The sequence below is a fragment of the Pituophis catenifer genome, unplaced genomic scaffold, assembly GCF_029215685.1.
Source record: "Pituophis catenifer annectens isolate HBS135680 unplaced genomic scaffold, rPitCat1.0.hap2 SCAF_3, whole genome shotgun sequence".
In the NCBI taxonomy this organism is placed as follows: domain Eukaryota; kingdom Metazoa; phylum Chordata; class Lepidosauria; order Squamata; family Colubridae; genus Pituophis; species Pituophis catenifer.
Window position 1 is genome coordinate 39,178,607 of NW_027256883.1, and position 27,224 is coordinate 39,205,830.

The 27,224-nt window shown below is 35.9% G+C and overlaps 1 protein-coding gene across 1 annotated transcript in view; it reads right to left on the bottom strand.

The window, feature by feature from the left end:
• Window positions 1–1,929: 1,929 nt before the first annotated feature.
• NKAIN3 (sodium/potassium transporting ATPase interacting 3) overlaps window positions 1,930–27,224 on the bottom strand; it is a 131,245-nt gene continuing 105,950 nt past the window's right edge. Inside the window, exon 5 of the mRNA XM_070942260.1 lies at window positions 1,930–2,001. Coding sequence (XP_070798361.1) covers window positions 1,930–2,001 — 72 coding nt within the window. The remainder of the gene's footprint in view (window positions 2,002–27,224) is intronic.

The following is a 27,224-nucleotide window of genomic DNA, read 5'->3' on the forward strand; positions in this document are numbered from 1 at the left end:
TTCCAAAAAGCTAATTTAGGGTGACATCGGAATAGTACCTTTCAGCAATTCATGAAAGCAGCTGCATCTTTTCCTGGGATCATATGGTAACCGTCTCTTGCCTTTCCCACTAAAATCTTACTTCTCAAAAGAATCGTGAGTACATGAAAGCCTCTAAAATGAGAAATGCAGTACATTCCTATTTCAATAGTAGCATGACATCAAAGCCAGGAAAGCAATGGCTTGATAGAACATTTCTTTATATGTTTATTGCTCTTGGAAATATATTGATCAATACTTTCTTAAGCCTTGCAGAAGAAGTGATGGTTATTATTTGTTAACCCTTCCTGGCAGATTTAGTCCAAGAAGTTGAAAATTATGCAAATATATTTCTCTTCATGAAATATTAAAGGCCAATAATTGCAGGTTTACTTTAGGCTGAATTAAACAGACATTTTATATACAACGTCCATAATTTCCAAAACAAAGTTTTTTGTGTGTGTTTGTATGTACTGTACGTATATATGTATACCCACATACATATTTGTTTGAAGTTGTAGACATTAACAATGTAGAAATTAACCAAGTATGAGGAATGTAACAAAACAGTATTATTTTTCAAGCATTTGGCTGAATTTTAAAATAAGCAGAGCAGAACAGAACAGAAGGAACTGGTACCATCAGAAGGAAATTATCTATCCAAATTGTTTTTGTCCTTTTTAAAAGAACTTGGCATCATCTGTCAGACCTCTCATCTTTTCAGAACCAATAAAATGCACCTCAGATTGGACAGGAAAATAGAGGACAAGCGCACCATAGCTTTGATACGTATACCAGATTAAATTGTATTTCTTACTGCTGCAGTAAAAGTAGAATTGTCCATCTAGGTCCCATGCCTAATACTAATGGTAAAGTTATATCCACCAGAGATTGATTGATTGATTATTTATTTATTTATTTATTTATTTATTTATTTATTTATTTTATTTATATACCGCTCTTCTCCCGAAGAATTCAGGACGGTGAACAGCCAAGATCAAATACATAAATATAAAAATTAAAAACAATTTAAAACCAGATTAAATACTTTGGTCCATAATTAAAAACATCCCATTAAAATCCAATTTAAAATTTAAAACTGTTACAAATTAGGCTAGCCCGGCTTGCTGGAATAACAAGGTCTTCAGGGCACGTCAGAAGGTGCGCAAGTCCGGGATCCTCCGTACCTCCGGGGGCAGCTCGTTCCAGAGGGCAGGAGCCCCCACTGAGAAGGCTCTCCCCCGGGGGGGTCACCAGTCGACATTGTCTGACCGATGGCACCCCGAGGAGCCCCTCCCTATGGGAGCGTACTGGCCGGTGGGAGGCTGTCGGTAGCAGAAGGCGGACCCATATGATTATTACTGCTGTGAATTATTATATTACATTTTATATGTTATTGTATTTTAAAGCAGTGGTCCCCAAACTTTTTGGCATCAGGGACTGGTTTCATGGAAGACATGGGGATGGTTTTGGTTTCACTACCTTGCCTGCCACTCATCTCCAGCTGTGTAGCCAGTTCCTAACAGTCCATGGACCGGTACTAGTCTGAGTCCTGGGGGTTGGGGACCCCTGTTCTAAAGTACCTTTTAGAATGTATATCACCCTTTTAAGAAAGCTTTGACAGGAAATAACAAAATGTAATACAACACTGTAAATCACATAAAATTAAAAATAGAAGAAAACATTAATATGAGCATAGCACGGATTAGAAGAATAACAAATAAAATACTTAATCTTATTGATGTGTATTGGCCATATTATAAGGGCAGAATTAAAAGAAACCTACTTGTGTTCAAGAGAAGAATGTTCCTTTCCCCCCCCAAATATACCTTTATATTTCCCAAAAAATTCTATGAGAGCAATATTATGTCTCACCCCAAAATTGTGGCTCCAGAGATTGGAAGATGTATATCAGTATTTACTGCTGTCTTCTTCTTCCATAAAAACACTAATCACATAACAGGCATAAACAAAGCCAATCAACTGTGAGAGAGAAAAGAAATGGAAAAAGTGTTACTTCATCCTATAAATGTTCAAATGTATGTTCCAAACTACATCTAGTTCAGAAATGTAGTACAGGTATATATACAAACTAGGTAGAAACATAGAAAACTGATGGCAGAAAAAGACCCAGTGGTCCATTGAGTCTGCCCTTTGAGTTTTTTGGAACTGTAGAAACTTTCAAGAGGTACAATCAGCTTTATTCAATTTTGGTTACAAATTCATGATAATGCAAAGAAAATTCCAGTGAAATTAAGATTTGGGGATCAGAATAGTTGAAACAACTTTTTCCCAATATGAATCCATTCAGAATATATAATTGCATTGTAAGTTCTCTTTATAGATGCTACCACTTATAGAATTTTGATGGGTTAGACCTTTTCTGTAGCTATATTCCAATTATGCAACTCCATCCTATAGTGGTGAACTACTGAGCTATTGCAGCTGGCAGTGACACAGTGAATCCACAGCCAGCTTCATCAAACGGGAATGCCTGAAAATGCATTTGGCAACATTGTTTGTAGTTCAGTTGAAGTCCCTTGCTGTGAAAGCAGAGACAGTTAAGAAACAAGGAAAATTACACTCCAGCCAGTACTCTGGAGAGGAAAACAAGTCTTTTTGGTGCTGAGACAATTGGTGCCTCTTCTCTTCCCTTCATTCATGCAGGAATAATGGCTCCTTTCCTGCTAGGTCTCTGATCCTATGGAGTGATCCTATGAGATGAGAGAATTGAGAGCATAAGACCTGTGCCCCTCTTCTCTCCCATGTCAAGTGAAGTAGTGGGGAGTAAGGGGAAAGAAAGATCTCTTTGTCTGTGGGTGATAGGAAAAGCAGGACATGGAGCAAAATGTCTTGTTTGGTTCTAGAATGACCACTCTGTGGGATCAGAGAGTTGGAAAGAAAACTGTTGTCTCCCCGAATTCTTTTGCCTTCCATGGTTGCTTGGAGTGGGGGTCTGAAAGGGAAGTAGATCCTCCTGGTTGCAAAAATAATCTCTTGGCCCCAAAGAGATCTTCTACCACAGATTCCTTTCACCAGAAGAGGTGAAGCTAACTTATTTTTTAAAAACCAAAAGTACTAAATCAAATTCAGAGCTAGAGAGAAATAATCTCCCAAAAAGCAATGTGGCACTCATACAATGTATATCTTAAACTTGATCCAGAATTGGCAGTCAGCCTTCTACTGTTTCACATGGCCTCAGATTAAATTCCAACTGTCCCACTTGCCATACAAAAAAACCCTCCTCTGCTTCACTGCTGAAGCATAGCAGAGGTTGGTAATGTGATCAACATTTAAGCTTGCATAATTTTCAGTCAGTTCCCACAATTGATAGTAGTTCTTTGGTCTACCATGTAGATATCTGAGATAATCTTTAAATATGGCCAAGGTCAACTTTGATTTAGGTTTTAAATAACTGGTCTTGTATGTCCAATATAACTTCTTCAAATATGAATAAAACATATATCATGAAATTATATTAAATCAAACATATTTTTTAAAAAAGAAGACAAAAGAAATCATTTTAAAAGGTTAAATCGGTAGATAGAATTGTTGCCCATATCTGGGGCAATTTTAATAAAGAAAACTTATCAATAATTAGATGAATGACTAAAAATACTCTTCCTATTCAATAGCAAATGTAAAACTGAAAATGGAGCGATCTTTAAATATATATTAATGGACTACTATAGTAGCTTTTAATAGCAAGGGAATTATTACAGTATTTTCTTTGATTGATTGATGGTCATTATAATAAAATATTTATTTCAACAAATTACTTTGGCTAGCTATCTTGATTAACCCAATTGTTATTTAATTAATATGTCTACAGTCACAAAAGCTAACTAATAGTTAGGTTAATAATTAATCTGCAATGGGACCATTGCTTTGCATTGCTTGGCTTCCCAATATCTTAATGCAAATAGCATTTGTTGGCAACTTGCCTAGACTCAAGTTAACTTTTATTAATTGATAAGAAGCAAACTTGGTGTGCCCAATTACCATTGCATAATTTTTCGTATCAACCACATAGATCTGTGGTCCTCCAGACAGGGCTGAAATACTGCTCCTAATATTTCTCGCTGACTTGGTCCCCTATTTTGGAGTTAAACATTAAAGTCTTTGTATATCACACTGTCCTATGTATTTTTCTATGCATTCCAGATAGTGCACTCCAAATACATGCTTCATATTGAAGCTGATCATTAATAAAATGTTGGTTTAGAGGTAGAGCCGTGGAAATAAGGAAGTAGGGAAAGTGAATAATTGAGAGAAATGTTCAATCCTTTAGGTTTACTTTGTTTGAAAGCATGCACATGTAAATAGATAAATAGGTACTTTTTGGTCCCACTTTAGTGGGAAGAAACAGCATTCTGTGCATCTCATTCATGCTTGCCACATGACCACGGAAAGGGTCTTCAGACCATAATGGCTTCCTCAGTTAAGAGAGGTAGATGAGCACTGCTCCCTAGAGTCGGATATGACTGGACAGGGGAAACCTTTACCTTTACCTTTTAATTGAGAGATATGTTAAATCTTTTAGATTTCCTTTCAAATATTCTATGTTCCCAGTATGAAATGGCTGGAAATTGGGTTCCAAATTCTGTCATCACATGGTACAGGATGATGGGCTCTGACAAATGCAAAAAAAAGTAATTCAGATGTTGCAGGTGATCATATCTGAAATACAGTGTGCATTAGTCATCTAAGTTTTCTTCCTATAATTTTCAAACTGGGAGCAAGAACTTATTTCGTCTTTGCTTGAGTAAGCTGAATTTATCTGCTTCTCAAATAAAGTGTTTTGGAATTTATAGGGCACATTGCAAATCCCTAGAGGAAAGCTCTCTCCCTGAAGTTCCATATAGATTCCCTTTTATTAATAGTGATATCTAAATGTTGAATTTCTGTATTCTGCAGCTCAGAAAAAAAATCCTTGGGCTATTTTAAGACTCAATAAACTACACAGTATCTTATCTTATGGAGAATTTGCTATAACTGCAGGGAAGCTTTGCATGATTTTTAAAAATGTAGCATGGAGATATATGGTTTAATTTGAGAATAAGATTAATACCGAAAGGTGAATATTGATTGTTCTATAAATGAGACACCATGTCTTATCTAAACAGGCAACTTCTCTGAAAGTTGAAAGACCGTGAGTTCAAGTTGTGCATTAGCCATGGAAGCCAACTGGCTGACCATGGGCCATTCACTCTCACCTCACAGGGTTGTTGTTGTGAGGAAAATAGGAGGAGGAATATGTTTTGGATGTTTGCTACCTTGAACAAAAAAATAAATTTAATTGATTTTATAATAATAAATTGTATTATAATATTTTATTTTATAAAAGTATAATAAATAAATTAATATTTATTTATTATAAATAAATAAAAATAAAAGTGGCATTTCTTTTCCCATGTCTCTTACATATACCTTAGCAGTGAATTCAAAATTATTTGGCTCATGCTTTCACAATTTAAGTAAGATTGATTATAAGTGCATTTATTATTTTTCTTGTAAAATTTTGCTTGTATAAAAATACCTAGTAAGTCAAATTCTGCACCTTTGTCGTGTTTATTTGCTGTTTATTTCTGTAAACACCTTTAGTCCCACCTTCCACAGCAATTTTTTTTCAAACATACAATTATGTAATGAAACATGACAACTAAATAAAACTTAATATGTGTTTTCTAAATATGTGTTTTTATTAAGCAGAATATAAAATCATATAAAGAGTAAGGATAGGAATTGAAATATGAATAATCCAACAAATGGAAATTAGCAAATTGGGTCATTGATTTGATGACAGAACTGTCAATTCCTGTATCATTCCTTCTTTGCAAAAAGTTTTATATGAATACATTCCATGAATTTTGTTTTTCAGAATAACTCTGGTGATAGCACTTCCCTTTCCAGGTTGCTGAGCTGCTGTATTACACATTTGAGGAGACGGCAAGGTTGGAAGGGGGGGGCAGCCGTGTGAAGGGTTTTAAGTTGGAAGCAGGATCTACCAGAATAGATGAATATGGTTCCTTTCCTTAGTGTTTCTGCTAAAACAACTGTATTATATGTTCATTCCATTGCCACTATATTAAGTTTTTGAAATGCAATAAACTGCAAAGGTTCACAAGAACCAGTAGTAAAACTGGTGGGAAGCCCTGCCACCGCCCTGGATGTCGTCATCAGGTATCTGTGATGCGCAGAAGCAAGGCGTGTGCGTGAGCAAAGCCAGCGTGTGCGCGTGATCCCATTGAGAACTGGTAGTAAAGGTAAGTAGAACCCACCCCTGCTGGAAGGAGACTAGGAGCTTGGCAGGCACCAAAGGATGCATCAGTGGATACATGTGCAAATACTGCCTCTACCTCTATAATTTATTTCTGTATAAAATTATATAATTTTGCTGATGCTTTCAAAGAAGCACCCTTCTTATTTTGACCAAAATAAGTTTGCTACATGCTCTAGAGTTTACACTTAGGCTGACCTCCTCAAGGATGGGATAAAGATTCTAAAACATCTATCTATCTATCTATCTATCTATCTATCTATCTATCTATCTATCTATTCTACAGTATATTAGTATATATTAATATATTAACATAAATCAGGAGGGAGAATCAAAACCAGATATTTTACAGAAACTGCATTGAATAGCATGCTGTGATATTACTTTTCTTTTCTATTTTTTAAAAATCATCTGCATAGTGTTATTTTTTCTGAAAGAGAACAACATAATGGATATGCAATCTATGCAAATAGGTGAGGATTGGTAAGATAAATATATGTGTGACAAAATATGTGATAGCATATTTAGAAGTTTATAATTTCCATAGTATGCACAACATACTACAAATGCCAAAAGGAATAAGACACCAAATAAATTATTTAAAGCAGACAATACATGGTTGACATTTTAGTTGCCTGACAGATTCAACTTCTATTATAGCCATGAAACCACATGATTTTAGAAATAGTTTTTCAAGAAACAAAGGAATGGTATATAACCTTAATAGTTTGTTTTAATTGAGTGTATTATTTTACAATCTCAATTTTTTTAAAAAATGTTTAATTGTCCTTTTGATTTTAAAGAGCTGATAGAATTCTTTACTATTTCAACTAACATTAATTTACAAGCAATCCATAATGGACTGTAGACAATAAATGCTCAGTTAACTTCAATAATATCTGTTGCTAAATTCTACTTTTCAGGAAAACATTTCAGAGGATTTGGCAAAGGAAACCTCAGCAGTATCAAGCAATTCATCTCAAGAAATGTTCTTTGATCTAATGAACTGTAGTATTTCTCTCTGCTTTTCCCAAGCTGATTTTATTACCCACCTCAGCCCACCTTTGGAAAATCTTCAAGAAATGGGGTTTTCAAGAAATGTGAGCAAATCAAAATGCTTCTGAAGCAGGCTTAGGACCAGATAAATATCTGTTTAGCCCTGAAAGTCACTGAAAATTCAGTGCATCATTTTAGACAGTTCCTAACAGATGCAGGGACACAGTGGCTCAGTGCCTAAGATGCTGAGCTTGTCAATAGAAAGGTCGGCAGTTCAGTGGTTCAAATCCCTAGTGCCACGTAACAGAATGAGTTCCCGTTACTTGTCCCAGCTTCTGCCAACCTAGCAGTTCGAAAGCACTTAAAAAATGCAAGTAGAAAAATAGGGACCACCCGTGGTGGGAAGATAACAGCGCTCCATGTGCCTTTGGCATAGAGTCATGCCGGACACATGACCATGGAGACATCTTTGGACAGTGCTGGCTCTTCGGCTTTGAAATGGAGATGAGCATCGCCCACTAGAGTCAGGAACAACTAGCACATATGTGCAAGGGAAACCTTTACTTTTACGTTTAATAGATGCCTTAGGTATAAAACTGTACAGAAAGTTTCACTTTAACATTTCATCAACAAAAAAAGTTTTAACCTAAGTTACTGGAAGGCTTTTTTCCCTGCTATGTTAGATATTTTATGTTAAAGTGATTTAAATTCAATATTAAATAAAAGCTACAAAATTATCTGGAAATTATTTTTCTGTTGTCCTTCAGTCGAGAGCAATAGAAAATGAAAGGTCAATCTCTTTAAGAAAAACAGCTTGGATATCTTACAAAATCCCTGAATATTGATAAAATGATTGTCATCAAGCAGCGATTAAAGGTAGGATGAAAATAGTTCAATTATTAGAGATCATGGAATTTTTTCCTTCCCACCTTCTTACTATTAGAGCTACTTTTAGAATATATTTCAGTCCTATTAATCAAAATCCCCCATTAGTTGTTTTGTTATACATTTTTATACTTTGTATTTTATGTTTATATATTGTATGTATGTATGTATGTATGTATGTATGTATGTATGTATATATATATATATATATATATATATATATATATATATATATATATATGTAGGTCTTTGATTATTCGGGTCTTCTCCCACGTAAAATTGGAAGTGTCTTGGCGGCGTTTCGACGAAGTCTCATTCGTCATCTTCAGGCTGGTGTTCTCAGCTTCGTGCTTCCAGGAGCAATGTGAGATCGCAGCTGTCTCTTCCTTTTAACTGCTAGTGGGGGTGTGAGCTGATTGGGTGGGAACTTGGCTGTGTTCTGATTGGGTGGAGGTGTGTTCTGATTGGTTAGGGGCTTGGCTGTGCTCTGATTGGATGGGGGGTTGGTTGTGCTCTGATTGGCTGGGGGTGTGTTCTGTTTGGGTGGGGGCTTGGTTGTGCTCAGCTTAGTCTGAGTTGCAGGGGGATTTGAGCTGGTGAGCTGCATTGTTGTTGTTTGGCTTCGTGTTTGTGGCCCTGCGAGCTCTTCATGGTGGGTGTCAGTCTGCTTCATGTATGCATTGGAGGGGTTTAAAGTGGCTAATGATGCAGCTGCGGTCTGGCTTCTGGTCCTTGGTCGTGGCTCATTATCAGTGTGGGTTTGAGTCTGCTTTCTGCATGGATGTGTGGTGGTGACATCCTGTGTGGCTCTCGTGAGTGTAGGTCTGGTGTCATTCGTCGTGTTAGGGACTCGTTTGTCAATAAGGGCAGGTTTCCAAATGGCTGGTAGGCGGGAGGTATCGTCTCGTTTGTTCATGCTGTGTGGGCGTTTTTCTATCTCGATGGCTTCTCTGATTATTCTGTTGTTAAAGTGTTCAGTTTTGGCGATAGTTCTGGTCTTTTTAAAGTCAATATCATGTCCTGTGGCTTTAAGGTGTTGGACCAGGGAAGAAGTTGGTTCCTCTTTTCTGACTGAGTTCTTGTGTTCTTCTATGCGTGCACTTATTCGTCTGTTGGTTTGTCCGATGTATGTGGTGGGGCAGGCGGTGCATGGGATTTCATATACTCCCTGATTTTCTAACTCAATTTTGTCTTTGGGGTTCCTTAGGATGGTGGATATTTTTTGGTTTGTGCAGAATGCTGTCTTGATGTTATGTTTGTGGAGGATTTTGCTTATTCTGTCTGTGGTGCCTTTTATGTATGGGAGGAGGGCCTTGCCGTTTTCTTGCTCTCTGTCTTGGATTTTAGTGGGGGTTTCTTTTTGGATTAGGTTGGTGATCTTATTTCTTTGGAATCCATTGGATGTTAGTACGTTAGTGAGAGTGTGTAGCTCGGTTTTTAGGTGTTGTTCGTCAGCTAAGCGTTTTGTTCTGGAAATGAGTGTCTTGGCTACAGAGTTGATCTGGGCAGGGTGGTGGTGTGAGAGTGCGTGCAGATAGCGGTTTGTGTGTGTTTTCTTCTGGTAGATAGTGTGTCCTAGGGAGCCATTGGATTTTCTGTAGACTAAGACTGCCCCACCACATACATCGGACAAACCAACAGACGAATAAGTGCATGCATAGAAGAACACAAGAACTCAGTCAGAAAAGAGGAACCAACTTCTTCCCTGGTCCAACACCTTAAAGCCACAGGACATGATATTGACTTTAAAAAGACCAGAACTATCGCCAAAACTGAACACTTTAACAACAGAATAATCAGAGAAGCCATCGAGATAGAAAAACGCCCACACAGCATGAACAAACGAGATGATACCTCCCGCCTACCAGCCATTTGGAAACCCACCCTTATTGACAAACGAGTCCCTAACACGACGAATGACACCAGACCCACACTCACGAGAGCCACACAGGATGTCACCACCAAACATCCATGCAGAAAGCAGACTCAAACCCACACTGATAATGAGCCACGACCAAGGACCAGAAGCCAGACTGCAGCTGCATCATTAGCCACTTTAAACCCCTCCAATCCATACATGAAGCAGACTGACACCCACCATGAAGAGCTCGCACGGCCACAAACACGAAGCCAAACAACAACAACGCAGCTCACCAGCTCAAATCCCCCTGCAACTCAGACTAAGCTGAGCACAACCAAGCCCCCACCCAAACAGAACACACCCCCAGCCAATCAGAGCACAACCAACCCCCCATCCAATCAGAGCACAGCCAAGCCCCTAACCAATCAGAACACACCTCTGCCCAATCAGAACACAGCCAAGCTCCCACCCAATCAGTTCACACCCCCAGTGGCAGTTAAAAGGAAGAAACAGCTGCGATCACACACATTGCTCCTAGAAGCACGAAGCCGAGAACACCAGCTCTGAAGCTGGGGCAACCGGACTAAGGTTTTTGTGCAGGAGTGGTTTTGAATGGAGTGCTGGTACCCGGTGAGTACCGGGCCAACTCACAGGTAAAAAAGAAAATTTTTAACTACTTTAAAAGGTGCTCTGAAGCGGAAATGAGCGGCTAATTGGCACTTGGGAAAGTTAATGGATGGAGAAGAACAAAGAGGAGGTTAAAACACCAAAGCCCAAGAAAGAAAATTTTACAACTGGATTTAAATTGGATTTCGAGAAATTAAAAATAATAAAAGAAAAAGACACCTAAGGAAAAGTACACTTTATGTGGATTTAAAATATTTTTGACAGCTTTGATACTTAGTTGGTCTAAGAATATTGTGGATTTGAGAGAGACATCTGCTCATGGAATGAGAGTACTGCAATATTGGTTGGAAAATATTGTTTTAAATGGGGGATTTTAACTGTTGGGCCAAATTGTTTAATATATTTTTAAATTGTTTTTAAATTTTGTATTCTATGTTTTTTATCTATGGCTGTTCACTCCCCTGAGTCCTTCGGGAGAAGGGCGGTATATAAATTTAAATATTAAATTATTAAATATTAAAATAGAAGAAAAAATAACAGCTGTGACCTTGACTAATAAAAGAGAACCACAAAACTTTTGTGGAGTACTTGTTTTTTTTTTTTAACTGCTTGGTTTCGACTTTCAACAGTTTTGGAAGTTAACAAAGCTTTAATTTGGAGTGGACGGGATAAATATTTGAATTGGATACTATTTGGAATTAAAAAAGAGACTATATGGACTTTAAAATTTTAATTAAATATAAATCAAAAGTTTTAACAATTTTTTAAATTTACAATATGGAGTCTTGGATGTGTGAGGAATTAACTGAGATGTTTAAAAACATGCGTGAATCACTAAAGGGTAATAAAAAGTCAAAAATTTTACTGGAACACACAAAACAGGAAAAAGAGAGCATAAATGAGGAGCAAGAAAATAATATTGAAAGAAAAGGAATTGAATGCAAAAAGCAGTTAGATGATTTCACTGGGATTAACAGTGGCAAAAAAAGAGTAGATGGGGTGAATATTCTTGCAAAAAGAATCAATCAAGGGAAAAGAAGGAAATAGTGGAAAGAGACTATTCTCTTTCTCATAGGAGAATGCTTGGGGAGAATTACTCAAGTAATATTCAAGAGCCTGTAGTACAGTGGACTAAAGCACTGTTATTAACATCTGCTGCTTGCAATTACTGCAAGTTCAAATCTCACCAGGCTCAAGGTTGACTCAGCCTTCCATCCTTTCAAAGGAAGGTGAAATGAGGACCCAGATTGTGGGGGCAATAAGCTGACTTTGTATAAATATACAAAAGTATGAAGGCTATTGCTTAACACATTGTAAGCCGCCCTGAGTCTCCAGAGAAGGGAGGCATATAAATTTAAAAAAAGCAAAAGCAAAACAAAGCAAAGCAAAGCAAATATATCTAAAAGTGAGAAAAGGGATTCAGGAGAAAAGATATAACATATAAAAAAATTAAAAAAAAGAAGAAGAAGAAGTTAACAGAATAGGATAAAAGGAGGAAATTATTAAGAAGTGGAATTTTGGAGAGACCAAGAGAAAATGGTTAAAGAGCGGAAGAATAGTGGAAAGGAAGAAGGGAAAGAAGGTATATATTAGTAGATTTAAGGGAACTGTATTAATATTATTAATTGTGAATGGTCAATTAAGTTAAAGGGTTTTAATGTAAGAAGTGAATATGATGATGTATATTGCTTATAGCAAAACAGAACAGAAGATGAAATATGAAATGGCAATTGGGTTTAATTATGAAGACAAGTTAAGTTAAGAGACAAAACTGAAATGTTAAAAAGTGGGATGGGGATTTTGAAAAATATATGCTGTAGATTAAGAAATAAGATAATTAACTGATGTTAGTGTAAGAAATTAGGAATTAAGGGCATGTCACAAGTAAATGCCTTATTCTCTAATAGGGGAATTGTATATACACGGGGTATTAGGGGTTAATTTATTCTTCCTCTCCTAATTTATTCATATGTAACCACTCCCATCCTTTACTCCGCCTTGTTAATATAAAAGGAGTTGTATGCACCTCCTCCTTGCTTCTATCTACTATCACTCAGAGAATATAGAATGCCTACTGTAAATAAATAGTGTTAATGTTTGAATACTTCATTCTTGAATCATTTATTGAGTCTGATCCTTAAAATTTCGCAACAGGGCAGATAGTGATACTGTTTATGTATTATGTATTAAGAAGAGATGAAGATAAGATGTTGATGGTTAATTAAGTTAAAGGGTTTCAATGTAAGAATTGAATATGATGATATATATTGTGTATAGTTAAAAAGTGGGATGGGGATTTTGAGAAATATATCTGCAAATGAAGAATTAAGATTAATTCTTAATTAAGAATTAATTGATGTTATTGTAAGAAATTAGGAATTAAAGGGCGGATAGTGATACTATCTATATATTATGTATTAAGAAGAGATTAAGATAAGATAAAGAAATATGGAAAAAGAATATTATGGCTGAAATTGAAAATATGTAAAATGTATTGAGGAGGAAAAAAGAGAGATGAAATAACAAGACATGGTGAAAAATGATGGATTTGTGATAAAGAATTCTATAAAAGGAATGAATATGGAAAAAGCGGGAAAATTGAAATAGATATAAAACTTAATATATATAAGATGTATAAAATGTGACCCGGTCAACACTCTGTTCATAAAATATTTATGATGAAAGAAATTTTTTAATAAAACTTGTTTACAAAAAAATAATAATAATTAGTTACTGTGGGAAAACAGAAGGAAGAAAATTTATTAGATATGTTTACCGCCTGGAATTATTTGTAAAAATAATAATAGACAGACAGACAGACAGACAGACAGACTGACTGACTGACTGACTGACTGACTGACTGACTGACTGACAGATTTCAGAACATCTTATTTCTTCTTCTGGTCACTGCATTTCATCCTGATAAATACTAAATATTTTAATATACCCATCAGGGGTGGGTTCTAAATTTTTTTACTATTGGTTCTATGGGCGTGGCTTGGAGGTCATGTGACTGGGTGGGCATGGCTAGCTGGTCATGTGACCGAGTGGCTGTGGCTATGTGGATAGGGACTACTCAGAGGGCTGAAAAAAGTCATTTCTGACTGGTCCTCACACTTTTGACTGGTCCTCACACTTATGACCATCCTCACATTTATGCCCATGCAGCATTCTTAACAACCATGTCATTCATTTCACAACTGCTTCTCTTCACCATGGTGACAGGATAGGGCGAAAAACGTAAAATGTGAGGACAGTCGTAAGTTTGAGGACTGATCAAAAGTGTGAGGACCAGTCAAAAATAACTTTTTCAGCCCTCTGAGTAGTCCATATGCACAAAAGATTTCAATTATTTCTTCAAAATGCTGATGATTGCACCCTGGCTGGAAGAACTCCAACAGGGGAGTATTTCCTCCCAACAGCGATGTAAAAAGCTTAAAACAACCCTTCCCCTTTAAGGAAGTCAAGCAAAAAAATAGCCTCCGGAACTGGAAGTGACAGTTAGTCTAGGCATACTGTCAGAGAGGCAGTTTCTGTAATAAAGATTAGGCTAAGAAACAAAACCAAATGTTGTAATTAATCCTTACATGATTAACCCTGTAAAGTGGAAAAAAACAAAAGGAGATTTCTTTTAACAACCGGTTCTCCGAACTGCTTAACTACTTACCTACTTAACAACCGGTTCCATCGAAGTAGAATCCCACCACTGGGTCTACCCATTTATTTTTGCAGGCACCGGTCTACTCATTTGTTTTAACACTGATCAGCTGTAGGTGGCCCTTTGAAACCCCGCGGCAAGAGTTTAAACAGTTTTTTTCCCTCTAGCCATCAGCTGGGACTCAGGAGGCAGCAATAGATTGGGGGTGGGGCCAAATAAAAGGTAAGAATAACCGGGGGGCGGGGAGGCATGGGGGGACAGAACCGGTTCGGTGACGTCATATTATCCCCGCTACTGGCTCGGCCGAACTGGGAGGAACCCACCACTGACATCCATGGCTACACACTCACACACACACACACACACACACACACACATGTTCTCATTTTAAGCGTGTAGGTTACATGTAGCCCAGTATGATCTTTTATACTACTTTAGAATGTCACAACTAGTGAGAACATTTTATTTTCAGCGCTAGGTTTTTACAGCAACCATTTTGTATTCCTTGTTCTTACAATCAAAGCTGAACTACCTTGCTGTCTAGATTCATCATTCAGAAAAATGCTTTAAGTTGCAGACAAGTTCTGAGGGTGACCCAGGTGTGTTTCAGAGGTTCTTATAATGAATCACCAAAGCTATAAGGGTCTACTGAAATGAAAAATGATTTTGTTAATAATAAGTTCTGCACTGAAGTTTACCAGGAGAGATTTTGTTTGTCACAGGCTATTTTTCCCCCTTTGCTTACATTTATCATCCCTTGGGTATATTTTGGGAAACATAATTTTGTCATTACAACTTTTGTTCTCCCCCATTTTTTTTTGCCTGGTTTATTTTCTTAGATCTGCAAAAAGTATTCCTATTGCAAATATTTCACTAACCACACATAATAAGGTCTTTAAAAATTAGATAATCGTTATCTTTGTATCTATACTTTTCAGGTAACCTATTCATTTTCCTTAGCAGAACTTTTAATTATACTTTATTTTGATTTTCTAAATATCAATATGGTTTTTTTATATATTGTTCAAAAAAACCATCAAGCAGTTCATTTTCTGAATAGCTCACTAAATTGGAATATTAAAGTGCCAGAGAAAAATATTTCATACATGAGCTACACATTCACTAAAGGATAGCATTTTAGGAAGAAATCAAACATATTTTTTTAAAATTTCATTCTTACTGAGCTGTATAAAGTATATTAATCTTTTGGTTTTATTGATAAATCAAATACATGAAGTCATATTAAAAATGATGAAATGCTTTAAAATAGAAAACAGTACATATTATAATATTGTAATGTATGAATCTTTCCGCTTGTGAGCTCTGAAAAGCTGATTTTTTGCAAAAGTACAGGAAAGTTTTATTATGTACTATTCTATGGAATGGAGATCGGACTCTATCAGTGCCAGAATGAAAATATACAATCATTTCCTATCAAAATCCTTTCAAACATCTACTCTAGCTGTGATACAAAACTGTATCTAAATCAGTATCAGTGAATGTTTGAATTGTTTGCTTCTTTTCATAAAATCAAAAATCAGTTGTCTCATGTTGCCTAATGATAGGGCCAGGGTCTCTCTTGCAATTAGGTGTCCATTGACCATTTTAAAAATGTATTTCTTGGTCACTTTTAGCCATGCTTGCTTTAAAAGTCAGGCTACATTATTTTAGTTGCTTATTCTTCATACTGGCCTGTACCTTCAGTATGAATTTCATTTCATAGGATTGGTTGTTTTATTTTGGTGTATCTGAGACCAACTTTTACAAAGCCTCCTAGATTCACAGTTGACAATTTGCTAATAATGAGTATTCTCATTTAAATAAATACAGAGAATAGCTAATTATAACATGATTATAGGTTTCTTCAAAATGGGCAAATAATGTTGATATTTGTAAAATTCTGAGAGAAACAGTATCTATATAAATATAAGTATAGGAAAAAAACAGATAAGAAGAAATGATATCTTAGTTCTTTCAATATTGCTCCAGAGACTTCTATAAAGCTTTTTCTGTGTTGTTCTGCAACTTCAACATCCACATTGCCTTCACATAGAAATAATTAATTGTTTTAAGAAAATGTAAACCTTAAATTCCTTTTCAAATTCAATTATGGCCTGAAACAGCCACAGTTATTAAATGATTTATGGCTTTTATATTTTTTACTCAAAGCCAGGTGATTGATTGGCATTTCTACCAATAAGAAAACCTATTTTCTATGTAAAAATTAACTAACAAAGATCACACAAAGTATTTCTAGGAAAAGAGAAAATGTTTTCTTCTCTTCTTTTAATAATTTTAATTTAGCTGAAGTACTACACTTTATATTCCAATGTAACAGAGGGCTTGCTAATCTTGTACATGGGAGATCCATATAACTTAGAATGAGAATGCACTTTAATGGCATCTGCTGTACTCTAGCTCAGTACAAGAAATGTTCACAGCCTAGAATATCAAAGTAAAACATGGAAGTGGAAAAATGAAAGAAGTAAAATTGTGCTATCCCATGGTTATGTACAAGTATTTGTACCAGTAAAACCTCAGAGAACACTCTAGTGGAAAATGAACTGGAAAAATATAATGAAGTGAAACTTTGATATGCCAAGTAATGGAAGGGCCATAAAGGAAATTCAGTTTTTTTCTTAATAGACAACTTAAATATGTTATTAGCCAGCAGAAGGAGTACAATATAATTGAGTGCTTCCTTACAGGAAAGAAGAATAGAATCTAAATGCCCTAATTCTCTAGCTGGTTAAAGATGAAAGCTGCCTTTGAAATATTCAGTATTTGTCAATTAAACTAGAGGATATCACTGTGTCAAGGAAAGGAATAAAGGGGGTGATAGTAGAAAAGAATAACACAAAGTAATTGCATGAAGAAAAGATTAGTTCTCTCAAAAGCCGCTTCTGATCAAATACAGGATCCCTGACATGTTAATAGAACTTCAGTGCAATGTGCCAGGGATTAAGGGCACCAGAAACAGGAATACACAACGTTTTAGGACCGAAAGCTGGCAAGTTGCTGCTTCAACTGATATGGTGTTTACCAGCAAGATTAATACTGAAATAAAGATGTGACCAGGTTTGTGGGAAGGACTCCACACCCAAAGAAAATATTTTTCTAATGTCTTATCTCATATCTATAAGTAAATCTTTAAAGGGTCATAATTGAAACTCAGTTAAGAAAATTCCATTAAGAATGTGCCAGAGATAACTTGAGTGAACTTCTTCAGGATAGTCTGTTGATCCCATTCAATACCCAACTCCCTGTCAGCCAGGGCCTTCTTACCTATTTTATGCTTGAGAGTCTACAATTATTTTGGTCCCAAAATGTCTAATATTAAACAAATAAAACTGCAGGATTTTCTACTTAAATGATACAAAATACTGAATAACAAATAATGTGAATTTAGAACAGAATTCATTATTTCATGTACAGAAAATGTCTTTATTAAATACCTTTATATTCTTTCTATTCCATATTCCTTTCTATTAGTGCTTATTAAAGTTTACAATTTGTTTTACTCTGTTAAACGGTTTTTGTAAATTCAACCAAATAAATAATCCCACTTTATGACTGTATTAATTTATGATATTACTAGTACACTGTAGATAATATAGCTCTACTGAACTGCAATTTAACTGGTGGAATTTTTTTTTACTATACTTAAATTTATGGTGAGAAAACACAATTACAGATTATTTTCAAAGATTAAAAGAACAGAAAGCCTGGACCAAAATTACTATTCCTATAGGTTACAAAACTAATTCATCTACTAGTTCTATCTGCCAATGGTAAGGAATGCCTAAGTGCCCACCAGTGCCCACCGTTATGTGGGTGGAAAAGAAGGTGAAAAACATACACTAGATAACATGAGTTGATATTCACATATTGTAGCCTAAAAACATATTAAAAATGAGGTCCATCTAATACTCTCCAACGTATATAGGACTTAAGCCTCTACCAACATCATTAAAAGGGCAACAAAAAAGTCCAGAACCACGTGATGGTGAGATGATCAGCATCTAAATTTAACAAAATAAATTAACAAATAAACAAGCAAACAGCAAATAAAATAACATACTTGTGTATTGACTAAGGATGGATAACTGTAGAAATAGGTGTCACAGAACCTGAGGGCTTAGCCTAGAGGTTTTAGCCTAAAAAAAATGTAATTTTGCTTAACAAAAATAAATATAAAATAAGTATATTAATAATATATTGTTATTTATGTTATTATATAAATAAAAAACATCCATCCATCTTGCAAATACTCTGCAATACTAAATAACTCTCTAACCTTTTGACAACTTTCTAAATAAGGAATAGTTAAAATAGAAATTTTAGTCTGCTTCTTAATAATTGTTATGGTCTCCTGATTAAGACTTGATGGTAAACTATGAATCTACTCTTTCTGTATAGCTAATTTAATTTCTTGATAGAAGATTCACAAAATTAAAGTTTGGCCAAATAAGAATTTTTATTGCAAACATAACTAAAGTCAAATAAAGCAATTGATTATGTAGGTCCCTTGTTATCCATGGTGAATCAAATCTGTAGCTTTTTCTTCCTGCCTGTCAGGTGTGCCTCCTTTCAATACTCAAGAAAGAAAACCCCCGACTCCATTTTCATAGAGAAAGGTACTTTTACTTTTACTGAGTATGAACTGAATGCAACCAAAGAAAAGCAAGGTCTGAGGCAATAGGCACGAAAATTACACATAGAAAGCATCCCCAAAACCCTTCCCCCAACCGTCCAGTCTGGATTATCCAATCCACATTCTCCCAAGGGGGTCATGTGGGGTGCAGCGTTCAATGGTGCCATCCTCCTGCTATGCTGTGACGGTTGACCTTGAGTAGTTATCAGCTTCAAAGAAAGCACTGAAGAAAACTTTCTCTTCTCTTCTCCACCAGCTCACTTCCCCCCTCCCAAACATTCCAATAGCTCCCACCTCCCCCCGTTACAATGGCAGCTGAGCAAGCAAGCAATGAAAAAGCGGAGGCTGATACTGCCCTTCATACAAATTAACTGACTCTTTATTCAGCAATTTCAGTGCTTGAAACTGAATGGCTGTTGAGCCATTATATAACTGCCAACTCTAGCCTGAAGAACCACTTAAAACATAAAAACATGACAAAAACATAATATGGAAAAGCATCTTTTTGTCCAAGAAGTCTGACGTTCACAAATGCCACAGTAGTTCATTAGAAGATGAAAGTGCTGTGGCATCTTCACCCATGCTACATTTTTAAAATATTAATCTTCACTAATGAGCAGAGTAACCAACCTTCTGAACATTAAACAAGAAAAACACATCTCTCTCTTTTAATTATTGCAGTAGCAGAAGAAAACCCAAAAGAACCATATTGCCTATTTTACAAGGCTTGTCTGGTTTTCTAAAACAATAAAGGCCTGAATATTTTTGAGACATCCTTTCACTTCCATACCCAAATCAGGTTTTATTGCTATATTTTCCCTCTCCTACTGATTTCCCTGGGCTAATCTACTTTGTTTCCAATTAAAATATGAGTTGTAGTGATTTAATGACCATGCAGTATTGATAACTTATTTTGATTTGAAATTTCTATTAACATCACTAGCTACTGTACAATTTTTGAGATTTTTCTGATTTTTTTTTCTAGTCAGTTTTCTAGTCAGTTCTAATTACTAATGATATTTAATGTCCTTTTGACAGGAATTCATTGCCTAAAATAGCCGCATATGTTTTATATCTTACATTACCAGAAATCTGTTACTATGATCTTAGGATGTAATCTAAAGCAGTAAATCCCACCTGGTCATCTTTAGAAGAGTTTTAGCAGTTATTGCAGTGCTCATTACTCGAAGCCAGAAAACAATATATAACCATCAGAAAACAGAACCAACTGCCTTCTTCCTAAAATCCTGGTAGGAAGGTGTCCATTTCTTAAGCTTTTACAATATATGATAGAATCAAGGTGCCTACTTTTTTCTCAAATCTTTAAAGAGAATCCCCAAAATGCAATGCACTTGTGGCCCCATGCATGCCCATGTCTTCTGTGCATGCACGTACCCCTGCATGTGCCCACCCCGCACATGCGCCCCCCTCCCATGCATGTGTGGCCATGCAGGTCCCCCTGCATGCACCCCCCCCACCCGCACATGCGCGGCAGAGAACTAAAGACCAGCTGGATGGCGGGAGGCACACATGAATGTGCAGTAGAGCTGAGCTGGGGTGATGGCTCGCATATCCACAGAGAGGGCACTACATGTCACTTCTGGCACGCGTGCCGTAGGTTCACCTCACAGACCTAGATATATGCTGGACATTAATTCATTTATATTTTCTTTTACAAATACATTTTCTCTACAATAGAATATTATATGACTCTAATTTATGGTAGAATTTATCTGGATTGAAAATTCTCTATTGTCATTTGAAGTCTTATATTTGAAACATGCCATCGAGATTAGGAACTTCACCATTATATATGTAACCAATCATAAATTTATTACTTTCCTGATTTAAATGCTATATCATATTCTCAAAGAGTACATTCCCTAGCTGATGGAAAAGAGAAAAGTTGTCATTATTCCATTTATTTTAATAGGGTTGATGTAAGAATTGTTTTTTTATGAATTACAATATGTACATAGTAATTATCTGGACTCCATCTGTAGTGTATATGAATTTTCTTTATTTTCCAAATTAGTGCACAATGCCTCCAAATTATACCTCAAAATTATGAAATATCTCCAAATTATGAAATAGTCAGCACTTTGACTTTAATATAGGAAAACATGAATCTACACAAAATGACCTGTTTGACTGGATTGTTTGAAGAATGTATAATTTGAAACCAAAGACAAAATACCAAAGTGGCAAATAGTCTATGAGAAATAAATAACCTTTCTGCCTTTTAGCAGAAAGAAAGAAAGAAAGAAAGAAAGAAAGAAAGAAAGAAAGAAAGAAGGAAGGAAGGAAGGAAGGAAGGAAGGAAGGAAGGAAGGAAGGAAGGAGGGAGAAAAAGAAAGAAAGTTTTCCAAATCACTTGTTCTCTAAAGCTGATGAAAACTTCAACCAAGAATACCCAACACTATTTATTGCACAGCCAGCTTTAGAGAAATGGGACAGTAACTCCCATGGCGACTATTTAAAGTGCTTACTCATTCGAAAGAAGGAGTAGTGGTTTTCTGAGTCACCCTCATTAAATAAGATAATTACTGAATGTAAATACAAATAAAATTTATTACAGTTTCAGATTAGCAATATACTCCTTCCATTCAGGCAGCATGGGAGAGGGGGAATCCATTGTTTTCATTTTATAAATATTTGCTTTCCTTGAATTTTTCTATTTTCTCTAAACAGCACTATCCTAGAACATCTTTAGTCTCAGTCTATATTTTATCACTGAAGCAGCAGTCTATCTCATCAATTATGATAAAAAAGACTAATTACATGTGTTACCATGAGTAACTTGTGAACATGAGTTACCATTGTTTTCTAGTTTCTTTAGGTGAATTTCTGATTTTAAGATTTCAAGGTAGATTATATTTGATACACTCAGTGCACCACCTGTATCCCAGAATATTATGTCCTAATATATTTCAGTAATGATGTTCTAGAAATTTAAGAGTCTACAGACTGAGTTACAAATATTGGTAATTATAATAGTTTAGAAATTTACAACAATTCTAGCAGGTAACTTAGGAACCTTACTTAAATCTTTCTGGAGGTATAAACTGTAATTCACAGGTGACACTCAACTGAGAGAGATTCTTCTTGAAAGATTTCCAAATTATAAGCATAAATTCTCTTTTATCACAGTTCCACCAGGAAGAAGGTTGGCAAGGCTTTCAGGGGAGAAATACCTCACCCATTATCTAGTCAAGCAAGTGTGAACTCAGGCAATGGCCGGATGATTAGAAAAACAGACTGGTTTGACTTTCATAGATTCAGAGGCTGTCCACTTCCAATCAGGGCTAGATCAAAGGTGAGATTTGAAAAATAGTCTGATTGTGTATCTTACAGCTTTGGTAATGTAATAAGCTAAAGGAGAAGCAAATGAAAATGGAAATGTCAGTTATTTTTAACACAGATAACATCTTAAAGTGAGAATGCTTAAAAGGGTGTTAATAATTAAGTCTGTAAAAGAGAAAATTACTTTCTAAGTACCACTTTTTTTTTTTAATCACGTTAGTACGTAGGATTTGTTCCAATTACTCCTTCTAATGACAGCATTTCCTCAAAGAATATTTTTTCATATTGCCTTTTAGCTTAACTCCACCCACTACTTTGGCAATTAGTAACATAATTCTTTTTACTCCTTTCCAGTTTCTATATCCTGCTTCCTTAAATTGCATTTTCATTTGCTTTGTTGACAAATTATTTTCTGAGATTTGTTTTACTCGATCCATATGTTCTCTTCCTGTAGTCACCTTATTTTCATTCCAGCTTCTTTCTTTTTATTCCTTGTCCACTTTTTCCAAGATGATTTGAATCAGCAAATCAGAGTTTCCCACATTCATAACATTTTCATCCTTTCATCTTTCACAACTCCATTCAATCTTTCACAAGAAGCAATGGGATTCTGAGTTTCAATAAAGCAAGGACCCTCCTGTGCCAAGAAGAATATAAAGGAACAAATTACAGCTCACTCGATATGATATACTTTCACTGTTTTTTAAAAGGTGTAAAAAAATGAGGCCCTTTATCCCATGAAGCTATTGACAGTGGTTCTTAAAGGACCTAGTTATATCCTTCTTTGTTTGAGATTAGTATCTGCCTTAGGCATGTTGTTGCAATTTGCCGTGTGAACTACCTCAGCTGGAGCTGACATAGGAGTGAATAAATGGATTGAAATGACACCATTATATGCTCTCCTGTCAGGTAAGCCATGATGTAATCTTGACATTCTTTGGAGGCCTTATGACAATTCATCAAGGATAGATGTATGCTTTCAAGTTATACACATCACATTACACACTGTCTTTAATATTATACTTTCATCCAGCAATCACGTAAGAGAGCAGACCATACTGACTCAGTCAAAATATTTGCACTGAATATGTATGCAAAAAATATATGACAATATCAGTGCAATGATTTCCCATTCTCATTTTATACATTCTCATGTATTAATCTAGGAAAAAGAAGCTCAATAGAAAATGTAGCCTTAATGGGTGTAAGGTATGGGTGTCAAACTTGCGGCGTCACATTGCCATCATGTGATGTTTCGCGATATTTTTTCCCTTTGCGAAGCTGGGGTGGGAGTGGCCTGTGTGTGACGCATCTGGCCCATGGGTCGTCAATTTAACATCCCTGGTGTAAGGTATTAATTGCATAGAATGGGTCCTGAATAGCTTTCTGTCTCTGATGTGCACTTAAGAGAGAGATTAGAACAGTGTTTCTCAATGTTGGCAACTTGAAGGTGTGTGGAATTCAACTCCCAGTATTCCTCAGCTAGCATGGGAAGAGGTTCCAATATTAATCACCCTTAAATGAAAGGAAACAAAGCACTTTTATTAGAAGTTGTCTTGTGATGGCAACTGTTCTTGGGCAGGGCATTTTAGTATGTCCCATACACTGAAATAAAATTTTATACATTAATTAAACAAAGGTTTATGCAACAACAAAATATCTTATTTACAGTAATTATTTAGAATACAATATTACCCATTAAACACATTTTCTATTGTGTTGGAGATTTAAATAGTTTGTTTCCAATTACCCTAAAATTAGCCATTTCCTCCTCCCAGGTTGACTTTTAGGTGAACTTTTAATTGTAAGTGACACATACATGATCATCAGCTAATTTTTAGTAACAATGTCGTCAAGGCAATTCCCTACACTATAGTCACTACGGAATCATTAGAGAAACATGGTTGTACAATAGGAAGTTGACATTGAACAAGGTGGTGGTAAGTACCCATAAGACATTCATTAGTACAGTGTAATAATGACATGTTGGCTTGATTGCCCAAGAAGCCACCAAGCAATTCCTCTATTTTTGAATGAAACTAATTTTAATTGCCAAGAGCTTTAAATGTCACATTGTTATAATTGCTTGTTTAAGCAGATACAATGAAAGCATTGCCAAGTGTGCTGCCTTTTTCTGTATTTTTTTAAACTTAGTATTTAAATAATTTTCTTGCAATAGGATTTTTCTTAAGCACAGGACATTATCCCAAAATGATTATTATTAAACTGATTGTTAACAGATTCCTAATTTTTTTTTAAAAAAAACAACCCAATATGACTGAGTTGGTTTGGCTCGAACCAATTTTAAAGTAAAAAAAAACTATCAACCCCAAGCCCAGAGACAAGACAGTAAAATCCAGTCAAGGCTGATAATTTTTCTGCTTTTACCTAATAAACAGAATCTTGCCAAGCTAAAACTGTAATATTCTGACCACCAGATCTATCCTGAAAGATTTTAGGGTGTGACTACCCCGAACCTCTTCCCCTTTCTCCTTCAGCTTTTAACGGTGCTGTATTTTAATCTGGGCCTCTCTCTAGGAAACCTCTCTCTGTTCCCCACTACTACTCCTGGAGGTGCCCATTCCATCACATCAACTTTTTGTTAGACTTACAGGAGAAGTTAATAATGCCTTTCTAGGAACTGAAAGAAAACCACATTGTTGTTGTTCAGTGGTTCATCATCAAGAATTTCAAGCAGCTTTTGAGACCTAGTTTGAAGCCTGACCATCTATTTTAAATGGTAGAGTGGTACAATGGGAAGCTGTTTCCATGGATCTTCTCAAATAACCTATGTAATACTTTTAAGTTTGCAAGGCCAATCAAGAATGTTCTTCCCAAGAAATCATCACCTGGCAAAATCCTTATTTAAACATAAGCTGAGATTCACATGTTAGAAATTCACAAACTGAAACACAGTAACAGTTAAACAAAGTTTGAAGAAAAATAATAATTGGCTTCGCATTACGTGGACAATCATCAAGAATTGTACATTAACTTTTATTTTTCAAAAAAGGAGAAGCAGAATATCTAAAGTGGGAGCTATGAAAGAACTCCCAATGGGTATAGGACGGTTCACTCAAGAACAATCTCTTAATGAAAGCACTTCATTACTTCATCTTTTTGTTCTTGTGAAAAATGACAATGGTTATTAATATTCTGGTATTATTTCAGAAATGTCAGGGATAATTAAAAAAAATGTTCAGAATAGATGGGGAGAAGGTACTTAGCAAATATCTGACTGTAGTAAATGAAAATGTAGTGAGTATATATTTTTAGAAAAACACACTGCTCTTTATATTTTTAAGAAGCAGAATGCACATTTGGGAATAAAATTTGAAATCTATCAGGGCAAAGTATGCTTAAGAGAGATGTGTTCCTTAAAACCTTATAACCTTGGGCATTCAAAAATTAAGAGTATTCCTTATTCAAGTTCTCCCAATTATCATGGCTGGTCACCAATGTTTCTCATCTCCTCCAGCATTAAGAAAAAAGTCTGCAGGAAAAAGTACTCATGTGTACAATTGTAAGCAAATTTAACTCTTTTCTAAATTTCACAGCCTAAGCAGTTTAGGGTCAGTGTCAAGAACCACTTCCTATCTGAATAAGCTTAAGAACTTTGATCAACTTCCACGATCTTTTGTCTACCCATCAGAGATATAAAGCTGATGAAGGCAACAGAAGACAACCTTTAAAGTAAAAGAGCTGCTTTCCAAAGATCAGCCTTCTTTGCTGTATACTCAGAATTGTTTCATGGCCAAGCTAGTTTTTTCCCCTTAGTCTGGGTCTTTCATAAGGGTGACAATTGCTGAATTAAATCATCACTCTCTACATAGAAGATACAGTTCCTATAGCTTTAGTAGATTTAACAGGCTTCCATGTTTACCCCTTTCCCATTTTCACTAGTGCAGAATAAATTTTGTCAACTGCTTAAATTCCCTTAACTGGAGCAAAGTTGTCATATCGATGGTACTTGTAACATTTACTGTACCTATTTGTATTCTGTCCTTTTTCATGGAGTTCAAGGCAACATGCTGAAGTTAATGGCAGTTTCCTTTTTGGGAAGAATACTAGTTTCAAAGATAATGATATGGAGCAAAGAGAACATTAAACATCTGCTTTATTCACCCCATTGCCAAACTAATTCTGGCACTCAATGGCTATTGATTGAAATTTAGACTTGGGGAACTTGCTTTACCATGATACCTGATTATATTCATGACTGAGCACTGATTCCCACATCTATGACTAATGTGCCATCTTTAATGCAGTGGTGGGTTTCAACCGGTGTTACCACTGGTTCGCTTCATGCACTTGCTTTGTGCATGCTTTGTGCAAGTGCAGTGTATTACGGAACAGCTGAGATGCAGCAATCCGCTCTGCTGTGCCTTTCAGCTGGGCTAAAAACAACCGAATATAAGGTATGTATAATGCAGGGGTGGGCAGGAGGGCCAAGCTAACTGTCAGAGACAACTGGTTCGCTCTCACCTCACCATCTCCACTACCGGCTCGCCCGAACCGGGGAGAACCAGTAGCAACCCACCACTGCTTTAATGTTTCTATATATGAGAAAGTGCCTTTCTTCCACTTTACAGTGTGTAATTTAAAGCAACCATCGTCATATTTTATCCAATATTTAGCTGCCAGTGGGCATGTCCACCATTGGTGGAAGTAAGTTCCATGAAACCGGAAACCTTTTTGTTGGGGGTTAGACCCGCAAATATTGGATTGACTAAGTGGTATTTGATGCTGCACATAATTATTGCAGGGAGACTGGCATTCACACAAGAATGAAGAATGAGGACTTACCAACGGACTCAAAAATAATTTATAAAGTCATGGAATGTGCAGAATCCGACAGACTTACAAAACTGATCAAGGGTAAAAGAGACTCAGACTTTTAAGGTACTTGGAATATGTGGTATGATTGGATCCAGAAACGATG